At 30.8% G+C, this 13,403-nt stretch overlaps 1 protein-coding gene across 1 annotated transcript in view; it reads right to left on the bottom strand.

Moving 5' to 3' along the window:
- Positions 1-2,386: 2,386 nt before the first annotated feature.
- PKAC3 (protein kinase A catalytic subunit) overlaps positions 2,387-13,403 on the bottom strand; it is a 49,804-nt gene continuing 38,787 nt past the window's right edge. The window contains exons 5-9 of the mRNA XM_012941812.3: positions 12,559-12,678; positions 10,129-10,233; positions 8,344-8,401; positions 6,787-6,864; positions 2,387-4,001 (exon numbers count right to left, since the gene is read on the bottom strand). Of these exons, the coding sequence (XP_012797266.3) occupies positions 3,876-4,001; positions 6,787-6,864; positions 8,344-8,401; positions 10,129-10,233; positions 12,559-12,678 (487 nt within the window). The 3' untranslated portion in view covers positions 2,387-3,875. The remainder of the gene's footprint in view (positions 4,002-6,786; positions 6,865-8,343; positions 8,402-10,128; positions 10,234-12,558; positions 12,679-13,403) is intronic.

Below are 13,403 nucleotides of genomic sequence, written 5' to 3'. Positions count from 1 at the left end.
ATTAGAAGTTTCTACATATTGAATTACTTGACTGGATGTAAAGGATAGTTTATTAGGTATTTTGAAGAAAAAGATTAGATTTAGTTTGGGTCTCCTCTTCCATAAACAGTCGAGCCCAAGTTTATTACATCTGGAATTATAATTCAAGATGCAATCAGTTCTAAGAATCTGAAGTGTAAGTCGTCTCTCTACTGATTCCAACCTTAATTTATACTTTATGCGCACACTACTAAAAGTAAACGTGCAGTATTCCAGGAGTGGCCAAACACAAACATTGTACATTAAAGTACGCGACTCATTGTTATGCATCAGCTCCATGCTGATGCAATTTCGCATATTGTTCAGCTCATGAGGAGAAAATGATTACCCTACTTTAAGATCTTCTGAATACAGAAGTGGCTTACCCACACAAAAAACTACAATGAGCAAAGGGCCTAAGATACTAACTTGTATTACACCACTTCTAACAGGGACAGCGTTCGACAATGATGAGTTAATTTTATCTATTTGATGTCGGTTGCTGAGGAAGGAACCAAACCAAGCAAGCAAAGGGTTTGGGACCCCGTAGGTTGGTGGTTAACCATGTAGTAGGCTTTAGAAATGTCCAAGTATATCACTAAGACTAGATACCCCTGGTTACGTTGAGAATAGGCTGGATTAAAAAAAGTCACAGTGGCATGTCACGCAAGGTCGATTTTTAAGAAATCCATGTTGAGCACCATTGATAAAGTTTTTAGCTAGGAAATAGTTGGAGAGTTCGTCACTAATAATTTTTCCCACAATCCTAGAGATCACTGGAATAATATTAATGGGCCGATAATTGTTCATGTCAGTCTTATCTCCGGATTTGTAACATGATATGATTTACGTGGTTTTCCGATGGCGAGAGTAAGCACCTGACTCCATACAGTAAGCAGCTTTAGAAGAAGAAAAGGAATATCTGAACCACCATATTTGTAGAGAAAGGATGGAATCCATGATTACCCGAGACTTTAAGGGAATTTATAGCCTCACTAACGTTTAGTTATGTGAAGGATATATATTTTATTGAGTCACAAGTCACGCATATGACTCTTAAAACAGTGCCATTTAGGAGCTCTCTACCATTCACAAAAGTACCAATGAAAAGGTCTGCTATAGCTTTAGAGTAGTATATAAAATTGCTATTATGCAGGATGCATGGTATATCAGGATTTTGAATTACTTTAACGCTTTTATTGAGAAGGAGAATTAGGTTTTGTACTTTTGTGCTAGTATTAAGTGCCAACAGCTCCTCGTTCGTGGCTTTTAACCTGTACTTCTCATTAATTTGGTTAAACAGTTTTGTTATTTGTGCAGCTGCCATGAAGTCATTTGATTTAAAATAACGTTTCTGTAGGCGCTTTGGTTTACTACGATATTTAGCTGGCATATATAATTCATAAGGTTTATTAAAACTGCACGTTTCAAGGGGTGCTCAAGAATCTAGACGAGAGTTAACGATCAGATAGGATGTGTCGATGGCATCCACGAGACTATTACATGAGAAAAAGTTATCCCGGTCTGAAAATCTAACCACTGAGCGCGGGAGGTCCCAGTCAACATGCTTATAGTCTCAATATTGGCGGGATTCTGCATGAGTCTGTTATAATAGGGATAGATAGGGAGAGCACAAACCATTATCTTATGGTCACTGCTTTCAAATTCATTGTATACTTGTACAGCTAGTGGGATGATATCTCTATTAAGTAAATTATTATTATAATAAACAAGTATTCCAAACTTTTGTAATATCTCCCCATCTAGACATAATTCTGAATACATTTTTGATATGAACTTGAATCATCTAGAGAGAATTGAATAGCTTCATCGAATCAGTTTAAAACTCAGCAATACAACCTTATGACTGTGTATGTTTCTCAAGTCTGTGGCTAATAGAAATTGTCATCACTTAGAATGCAATTAAAATGATAATTTCAACTTAGCAGTATATCCTACAGATTGATATATGAGTTTTGTTTTTGCATTATTATTAAGTGGAATTAGTTATTCTGATGGATAATTTATTAATACGAGTACAACATAGAGAATCTTATCTAGGTATTTAGATTTCCTAATGAACATCCTTACATTTATCTTACACCTTCAAGAATAATGATAATTAAAATAACCCATAGTGCACTTTAAACTCTAATCATTTATTATTATTACCTTTTACAAGTTTTCTTGATTATTATTCAGTCTATTATTGTGACCTTTGTTGTTTTGTCGTTTTTCTTCATATCTGTCAATTGGACTATTGTCTGACCCTTAAATTTTGTTCTTCCTTACCCCTTGATTAGTACGTTAACCTCATTTCTTATTTATTGTCGAATCCATTTTTGTGATACAATCCATTCTATCCTTCTATAGACATACATTTTCCATATAACTATATATACGAATGTACAGCTTAAGTAAATGATTTCGTCGAAAAGAAAATTTTCTTCGCTGAATAATGATAATATTTAAATTCATGACATTTTTTGTAACTTTATTTATTATTCAATTTCATAAGTTAGTAACCGTATATGAAAAATCCTCAATAGAATTTGAATTCCTTTATTTCAATCTTAACTTTATATTTGAATATATTTCATTTTAATCGTAATTTTCACTGCTTTAGAATAAGTGAATAGTAGAAAGGTAAATGAAATTACATTAATAATAATAATAATAATAATAATCATTCAATTCAGTAACATCTATAGATAGTTTTCATTCTGTTTTGTATTTTTGTTCTTCTCATATCATTCATAGTACAATCATTTAAATAAAGATAAAGAATTATGAAAATCAAATGCCATAAAAATAATTAACCACTAAATTCATTTTTATGACAGATAAATTATAACAAAATGAAATATAAGAAAATACAATACATTCAATTGAACATTGACAAACAAAAAACACCGGAAGATGTAGGGCAACATTAAATATTATCATAAGACATAATCATTAGAAAAAGAAAATCTATTCATTATCTCATTTCACTATACTAATATTACCATAGAAAAAAAAAACCAATTTATTTTACTTATACAAATTAAGAAAAAAAGAGAAAAAAACTAAGTTTATCCATTAATTTAAAGAAAAAAGAAAAGAAGATCAAATAGTTAGACATTTCTGAATTCATCATGTAAAATGAAAAAACAAACAAACTAATTTACGATACAAACAATCTAGAAAAACAAACTAATCAATAAAGAAGAAAAAAAGGGACTTCAAATGAAGTACAAGATTTATACTTCAGATATAGATATCATTTTGAATTGTGAATTAGAATAAAAAGTTTTTCCTTTTATACATAAAGATCTTTAGAATTAGATCAAGTGAAATACAATTAGACAATAAGATTAATATTATAATGGTTGATATAGCTGATTTTGTTTCCATGATAAGAAGATTTAATAATGATAATATTGTACAGAACAATTTAGTTTAGTTGACAGATTTAAAATAGACACACACACACACACAAGAAAAATGAAAACTCATATATTTCTTTTTTTTTGATAACCATTACAAGCATTAAAGAAGTAATAAACGGAGGCAAATTAGTTTCTCAATGGTAATGTTACTGATGTAAATATAATATAAATATCAATACATGAATTGGGAAGGTGATGGCATATTGTATGCATGATAAATACCTTTTCACAGGAATAATCATATATCCATTTTTATTGTCAGTTAACCATGAATTTCATTTTATTATTTGGCTTAGATTTGAAAGTATTTCATAATTGAACATTTATTTGTAACTCAGATCAATAAATAAACTGATGGTTTGTTGAGTGTAAAGTTCATCATTATTAGTAGACAAATGAATTGAATTGTAATGTATATATTTTCCATTAAAATTCTTTGAATAAATTACGAGAACTAATACTGGATAAGGGAATTTCGGACCAATCTTGTTCAAAATACTGTTCATAACAGCAGGTATCACCATCACTCTGTACATTGGGAATGATTGGGGGCTAAAATAATTTAAAAAAAGGAGTTATTGGTCAATGATATGTATATATACTACAGAATGTGATCCATTGTATTTTTAAAAATTGCTTCAATAGTGTTACACTGTCTAGGAGGCTATAAGATCCTACATTCAGTCTAACATTTGGTTATACGTAGGCATAGTCAATGACACCGAACTTCCATTAGACATATCCTCTATTCAAAATTCTGGAAACTTCCAAAATACCTTTCTCTTTTTGAAAAAATAAATTACTTATTAATTGTTGCTGTTAACATATCTCATTATCGAATCTGAAAATATCTTTTATATAGATCATCTAACATTTCTAAGTATTCCATAGAATCTAACTAATATCATCAAGTAAAATGGTCAGAGTTAGTTTGCTGACATTTGGATTTTACCAGTTAGAATAAACAGATATAAATGATTATTTATTAACAGAAAGTTAGATGGACTTTCTTGACAATAGTATGACATTATTAATATTGTTAAGAAGACAAACAACTGTCAGAAATGGCTAAATACGATTCTTATTTTAGGCCCCTTACTTTTAATAGGTTGGAAAGGTAGATCACCATGATTTTCATACTTTGTTAAACTTTCAACTGCCAAAACGACTGACATATTTGATCGTTATTGTTTTATTTCTGTGAGGAGCTGCATGTGGTTTTGTACAGGAGTTAAAAATTACATAAATTTTGAAATTTACATAAAACAGCTGGCACACTGCAGTACTTCTGAATTATTTGTTTAGAAAAAAATAACTTATATATATGCATCTATAACTATATATTTCCCTGTGTAAAACATTTTGTCAAGAAGTGATCTACTAGATATTCTACAAGAAAACATGTAATAATGTATATTTCTTCTCTGTGTCAGGATTGAAGGTTACTCACTTTTGTGGTGCATAACCAGTTCCTCGGCTAACAAAAACGTGTTACTTTTACAGACGTTAATATTTCTCACTTGAATTATGAGTCCATGAAAAAATGATGATATAAACAGTATTTAATACTCATATGCTATTTTTAAGAAGTGACTTGTGATGACGATTAAAAAATTGCATGAAACCTAGCTCCAGAGCTATCGATCAACTTCGTCCAACCACCTAATATATTAACACACTGCATTCAATTAAATTAGACTAGTGAACTAGTCAACAATAATGACCTAAACATAAACAACATTGGTCATTACTCAATGATTCATCAGTTGTAAATATCTCAGTCTCACAAGAGGTCAGTTAAGAGAAGAATATCTAAATGATAACACCTCGGACTACAAAGCTTGGTGATGTAGGTTATAATTCCGCCGAAAGTATCAGTTTCATCAATATCACAGGTTTACCTTTGCTTAGGGATGCCAAACAGCACGAGAGCTGGGCATGCAGTTACCTATCGATTAACTCCAAACGCCTAACAATAGACATCAATTTACTTCAATAAATAAAAACTATAAAACAGTGAAATTTCTTTAAGTTCTGCAGTCACTAATTAGATCAGCTAAGTTTACCGTTCATTTTATTTCGAATAAATCTGCTGAGAACTAAATTTAGTCAATTTATGTCGATTCAGTTATAGTAATCATGTATATAATCACCCTGGCAATTTTTGTTTGGTGCTCATTTCATTCGTAAGAGTTTACATATAGAAATATGAAGACTTATATTTTCGCGCCAGATTCAATAGTTCGAGCCAGAAATAACACTTGATACATACAAGTCCCAAAGCTCAACTTTGGTGCTTGGTACAAATTTCAGCATTTGGTAATGTGTACCAAATCGTCTGTAAGCTTTTCTGAATGGAACCATATGAGTTGGATCATAATTTTCTTTTTCCTAGTACCTCAACTATACGCATTCAACTTCAAACATGTGTTTGTGACAAATAAAATAAATAAGCATAATAAAAAGAGTAGCTCTAGTTAAGTAAATTATGATTGTTGATATAATGAACCATCATAATTTATGTATGTCCAGCTTGCTCGAAATCAACAGGGTAGATTTAAGAAGTCAATAGATATAAGATAATTCAAGTGATCGGGTATCATAGCTCAACTAATAAAGCTTCGAACAATTAATCTAAATCTCTCTAGCTGAAATAAATTTTCACCTTAAAATTTCATCAATAATATGTACCACTTAGTTTTAAAGTGAACAGATTACTGTCAGTAATCGATATATACATCTAAAACCGGAGTGCGTAAAACTGTTCACTTGAACAAACTGCTTGTTAGACTCACTTCGATGTGCGATTAAATGAATGCTACAACCCAGTCAATCAGTTATCGTCAAACATGTTAATTCTATTTTTTCAAAAAAACTGTGAATCACTGGTTTTAATATAACAGTGTAATATGTAACTTCGAAAATAAATCATGGCGTAGACAATGAGTGATATTTAAAGTTAACATATAATGTACTTTCATTATGCATTACTAATGACTAAGGTATTCCATTAACTCTATGTTCAAACTACACTCACAGTCAATCAGTCTCTGACTTCAAACATAGTGTTTCAGTTTATTAATGATAATGGGAAATAGTAGATTTTAGAATTTCACTGGTTACTTTTGTTTAGTTAGCTTGATACCATTAATTAGTTTTAAACAAAAGGTGTGGATATGTACTGAGTTAATCAGTTGCAATTATATATTTTGAAATGTCTTTTATAGTTTCTGTAATTAGTCTATTGATATTAGAAATGTCCCTTAGTGATTTTAATTTTCGTTCATTTTAAAAGGTATATCAATAGTTCATGTGAAATAAAATTATACTAAATCACCTTTAACTTTCTCTGGAAAACATCACTCCAACAAATATCACTGAACCACGGATGTTCTAATATTTCATACATACTATCCTGTAATAAAATATACACAGATAAACAAAAATAACAGGTACATTTCTCGTCAGTATAATTCTCAAAGATTATTAATAAGTCATTTGCAAATAGTAACTGGTTTTCATTAAAATTCAGTCATTTGATATTGAATCTAAATAATCTAGTATTCACTTATCTTTTCAGTTTCCATCATTCTTCCCTCAAATAAGATTAACAATTAATTAGATTATTTTCATCTCCTTTCACTTTTTGACAAAGTCCTGATATTAAAACATTGTTAAGCTTTATCACAAGTTGATTGAAGTTGTAAATTTGAACTGTTAGCTAAATCGTCTAAAAATAACATCCTCGTGTGTCTTAAGTGTTATCTATGATTGAATCATGTGTATACACTGCGCGGTAGTCTTAAATTCTAACTAAAAATTAATCTCATCCATTAATCATGATTATTTCTGCAAGGTTGCAATCAAGAAAGGATCTGTTATTAATAACTTATTACATTGAAAAATGTAAAACAAACAACAGGGAAATAAACTATTTGATATTCTAGAAACAAATAAGTGTATTGTTTCTCATTTAGATTTGCCTCTAATTGATGTATACCATTTTCGCAACAATATTAATTAATGTTGAAAGTTTATTTTAAGTTTTGCTGATTTATTTCATAAATCAAGGTCCTTAACATGTTTATGAAACAATTTAACTCAAATAGCTGAGATGACAAATCTCTTATCAGAATAACGCCAGTTAGATCGATCAACCACAAGAGCTCTAGAAGAGGCATCAGAGAGAAGAAAGAATTCTATCAATGTCTTATTCATTTTTAGTAAGGTCAAAATTATATATTTTTTTCAATACAAATTAAAATTGGAATACAGTGTAGGGTTCTTCTTTCTACTCGTGATTCGCTAAATGGATGTTTCTGCATTCTAATATTGATACTCATAATAAGTTTAAATAATATCCATCATTTCATAAGCCATTGTTTTATCAACTAAACTCCTTAAAAGATTTAGTCAGTAAACTGTTAAACAAAGTAATCTTTATCAATATTATTATTCTTTATAATGAGTTTTGTTGAAAAACATAAAAATGTATAAAATATTAAGGGATCTTCTGAAGAAGAAAAAATTGATTTATTTCATATCTGAACATTAAGAACAGGAAAGTAGCAACTTATAGATAATTGTAAGTTTACCATACAGTTAAAAAGTTATCATTCATAATTTTATTAGAATAGCATGAATTCATTTTATTTCGTAGGTTCTCGTCAGCTGCTTACAGGTTGTAAGCAGCTGACGAGAACCTACGAAATAAAATGAATTCATGCTATTCTGCTAGAATCTTTGTTCTTGCTCTTTTCAAAATGATAAAGGGAACTATGTGTATGAAATAATTTTATTAGTTTAATAAAAGACACCGCAGATGATGATGTGAACTTTTAAGAACTCTAAAAGAAACTTCTCTATCCTTAAAAAAATTGTTTTTATTTCTTACTTTAGAACTGCCAAGTCGTTCATTGAGATTCACACGTAAAAATTTCCTGACGATTGATCTATTTGTGACAATAAAATGAATTAAAATAAAACTGAGTAGATAAATATGAGAAAGAACGAAAATGAGTAAAAACAAAACAATGAATCTTGACATTCGATGAATTACTTTTCTAGGTTAAAAAAAATGTATTCAATTTTATTTTTTAGATGATAACTTGCAAGGCATGTCATTTAAAATGAAACGAAAAACGACCATGAAAGTTAAAACTGACCAATACGTGTATTACGCTAAATTTTGCCTATATAGAAATCGAAATAATATTGGACACTTGTCATTGCCAATAAGTGACTAATCAGTTGCAGTCCTAAACATCAATAGGAATATTCAAACAAACAATACCAAGTGAATTTAAACTTCACCTAATTGCACAAGCAAGTGGCTATCAGGTCTCAGTAGCTTAGTAGATAACGCGATGGCGTTTAAAGCGGACGGTACTGGGTTCGAGTTCCGGAGTGAACATCAACTCTGGAGTGCAGGCACATTCATCTGACGAGTCCCAAATAGGAAGAAAAGGGCGTCCTGGATTCCACTGCTGACCACTATCCATCTTTGCATACAATATTGGACACGTTTGAAATTCGGAGTAATAACATTTGTTGAACATGTAAAGATTTTTACAGTTTACGTACAGTTAAAACATGTAACTATTAACATTTGTGTAGCTATTTACTCAGCTCTTAATATTATATAATAAAAGTGTTTTTCTTCCTGTTTGTCCTGTTTTGGTAAGGTTAGTGACATAAAAATAGCATATTTGTGCTGTGGTAACAGATTTTACTTCTATTCACGTGACTTAATCTTTAAGTGTAATCATCCAAAATATTTTCAAGATTTTTTAAAATGTTGAATGAGTTTAGCATAAACGACTTGAATGTCTTTAAATGGACGATGGTAACAATTTATTGCTTATATATTTGTTCTCTACTGAATCTAAGACTTTTCAAAAAAGTGTTTGATAGGAGAAAGATAAGACTTATGGTGCCTTTACTGAATACAGCCTGTAGGAAATTTATTTAGAAAGTATCCCATTGAGGTAGACACTGGAATATCAGAAATGTTTGAGTACCGATCAATTGTTTACATGAATAAAAAAGTTATTCAACGTTTAAATGACTCAGAAGACAGTACACCCAATCGAAACATGGAGTAATGCAAGTACGTTAGGTAGGAAATTATCGGTGACGTGATGTATACAAACTCTTTTTTAATTTTTGTCAGTTGGAGCTGTCATTACGTGTGCTGATTGAAAAGATTTGTACATCAAACATTTATTAGCTCAAATAGTAATCCTGAATAAATGATTATTAACATGAAATTTCAATGCTACACAAAATAATATCAGGTCAATTATAACTATTGGCAAACTTATGAGAAAAATTTAAACAGCACTAATTATTAAGCCGCATATTTTTAAAAGTAAATTATTCAGCTGAATTAAAATGATTTGATAAATGTTGAATTAGTTTGAAAGTGATGGAAAACCAGAAAATAAATAGCGAAAAATAATGATTGAATGTACTACATTTCCCATTTAGATAAGCAATAGAATCATATATTTCTAATGTTAATATAGTGAATCTATGAATAAGGCAGTTATCAACTGGGTTTAATTTATAAAACAGATAAAATATGTTTTCCCCAACATAATATTTCTTAACTTTAACACAGGTAAACAACGATATAGGGTCATAAAATATATAACTGCACAAAACAAACACTACTTACTTAGCATTTTCATCTATGATTTCGTCTGGGAAGTCAAAATCTCCTGATACAATTTTCTGATATATATACAATCGATTATCGTTTTCATCATAAAATGGTGGACGACTACAGACAGCGAATGATCATCCATCCAATTTAAAGTTAATTAAGTAAAGCAGGATAAATTAATTAAAAAAACAAGCAATACGTTAAAGAATTAATTGACTCAATTTAAACAAATTTTATATTTACTCATTTTTATAAAGTTATATCTTCAAATTACTTACTTACTTACTCCTGTCACTCCTCGTGAAGGAGCATAGGCCGCTCACCAGCATTCCCCATCCAACCCTGTCCTGGGCAACTCCTTCCAGCTCCTTCCAGTTCCTATTGATCCTTTTCATATCTGCTTCTATTTCCCGACGTAATGTGTTCTTTGGCCTTCCTCTTTTCCTCTTCCCTTCAGGATTCCAAGTTAGAGGTTGCCTCGTCATGCAGTTTGACGATTTGCGCAATGTATGTCCTATCCATTTACATCGTCTTCTCCTTATTTCCTCTTCAGCTAGAAGCTGGCGTGTTCTCTCTCAGAGAATGCTGCTGCTGATGGTATCCGGCCAATGGATGTTGAGTATCTTGCGTAGACAGCTATTTATAAATACTTGTACTTTCCTGATTGTGGTTGTAGTAGTTCTCCAAGTTTCAGCTCCATACAGTAGAACTAACTGCGTTGACATTCGCATTGAAGATTCTCACTTTGATATTGCTTGACAGACAGTTGTTTTGAGTTCCATATGTTCTTCAACTCAAGGAATGCTGTCTTTGCTTTGCCAATCCTCGCCTTTTCGTCTGCATCTGAACCTCCTTGTTCATCGATGATGCTTCTCAGGTATGTGAAGGATTCTACATCTTCCAGAGTTTCGCCATCAAGAGTGATTGGATTGCTGTTCTCCGTTTTGAATTTGAGAACCTTGGTTTTCGCCTTATGTATGTTGAGGCCTACTGATGCAGAGTCTGTTGCTACACTGGCTGTCTTTGTCTGTATTTGTTGGTGTGTATGCGATAGGAAGGCTAAGTTATCTGCAAAGTCCAAATCGTCTAATTGATTCTGAGCCGTTCATTGTATTCCGTGTTTTCCTTCAGATGTCGAGGTTTTCATAGTCCAGTCGACCATCAGAAGAAAGAGGAAGGGAGTGAGTAAACAGCCTTGTCTGACTCCGGTCCTTACTTGGAATGCGTCTGTCAGCTATCCTCCATGCACGACCTTGCACTGTAGTCCGTCGTATGAGTTCTGAATAATATTGACAACCTTCTCAAGAACTCCGTAGTGTAAAACTGAAAGCCGAGTTCCTTCAAATTACCTTTATCATAAATAATTCTTTTCAATCGTCAATGGTATTATATCAACATCAGTGTAAGTTATTTTTATTTACTATTCAGCTTTTCACAAGGAAGTTATTAAAGTAAATAAACCTTAGGCTCTACATGAAACGATAAAATCATCCATTGATTGATAAATAAACAATAAATTTGAATGAAACAATATACCTCAAACGTTAAGCAAATTCAGATAACTTTTATGTCATTTGCCTAAACCTGTGAATGTTAATGGTCGTTGTTTTTTTTTAGCAAATGTAATGGCTTACAACAGAAATGAACCGTTCTATTGAATGTTTTAAAAATAAACTTTAAAAAAAAATAATAAATTCATTAAAGAAAGATATAATGTGTCTGTAGTGCAACAAAAATTGCCTTCAGGCATGAAAAATAGATGTAATCGACTTAATGTATTATAAGACTCATGTTGATTATACAGAATATTTGGATTATTTCTTATCAAAGAAAATACATTTTGTTTTTGAAAGAAAATTAAACGAAACATAAAATTCATTAGAAACATGAAACTGTTTGATTTAAATGTTGGAGATTTAGGTTACAGCCATGTGGTTTGATGAACGCCAAGTGATATATGAAAGTAAAATAAGAACGAGATGTTTTTTTTACCCTTTTTTTAATCATGTCGACTATCTTTGTTTTTCATGTGTGCACTATCAAAACAAATTTTTGACCGATCTATAAACGTTTCATTTTTGGATCTTCACTTCACTATAACGCTAAGTTTTCTACCTATTGGCCGATGATTAAGTCTAACTCTTTATTGGTGACTGATCATACTCACAACTATATTTTACATCTGCTTATTCAGAAAAACTGATCTTTTCGACTACATCACAGATTGAATCATTACAATAAGTAATAATGCACGACTTTTCTTACCCTAATAGATAGATATTTTGCTTATTGTGAATCTGAAATTTATGTTTGCGATCGACTACCATTCAACTTATTATCCTAGTTTACGCTAATCGACCAAAAAAGTAACATATCCGGAAATGGGTTAATTATGTGATTAGTTGGAAATAAACAGATCTTAAATAAATAGATAAAACGTACCCAACCAACATTTCATAAATAATAATTCCTGTAGTCCACCAATCAGCTGCATGATTGTGACCTTTACCCTGGAGAATTTCAGGTGCCAAGTATTCTGGTGTACCACAAAGTGAATAAGTTCTAAAAGTAGATGAAACATCATAGGAAACAACGTATCAACTAATGATATCATTTTTATGTGGTTCTGACTAATAAATATAAACTAAAGTTCTGTGGTGACATACTCAGTAGGGTGTTCATTTGTGATAATTTAAAATGTTTAGATGAATTGTTTATTATCCGAACCAATAACCCACATATTTCCATGCTCTTTCATTTAAAATTTATCTCATTTACACAAGGTTTGTAAAAATAAAAATTACGAGAACATTTCCTAATTACTGACTATAGAACTAATTGTTTATAAGCTACATCAATAAAAAATGTATTTTAGTGAATTCTTGTTTGTCATTAAAAAACTAATTGACTTGTACATCTATATTAAGACATCATTATACACATAGTTTTGAAAAAAATAGCTTTGTCAACTCTTTTTTCCGGAATAGGACGTTTTTAAACTCTTATGAGTAAACTCAGATTGTGTATGGAAAAAAAGCTTTTTCTTGAGTGGTTGAGTCATTGATACTAAATTTACTTAGATTCCTCACTATCAAACGTACATCCAGTTATAAGCGGTGTTATACAAGGTAATGTTCCATGATATTTGGTTTTTATTGTCTTTCATAAGTGATGTTTATTATTATTTCAACACGGGTAACTTTTTTCTGGTTTTAGTATTCATTTTCCCACACGATCATTGATATACAAAATTGCGTTACAATGGAATTCAACAAGATCTCACCAAT

The sequence above is a fragment of the Schistosoma haematobium genome, chromosome ZW (assembly GCF_000699445.3).
Source record: "Schistosoma haematobium chromosome ZW, whole genome shotgun sequence".
Lineage (NCBI taxonomy): Eukaryota > Metazoa > Platyhelminthes > Trematoda > Strigeidida > Schistosomatidae > Schistosoma > Schistosoma haematobium.
Note: the sequence above shows the minus strand (reverse complement) of the source record. Positions and strands in the feature narration are given on the sequence as shown.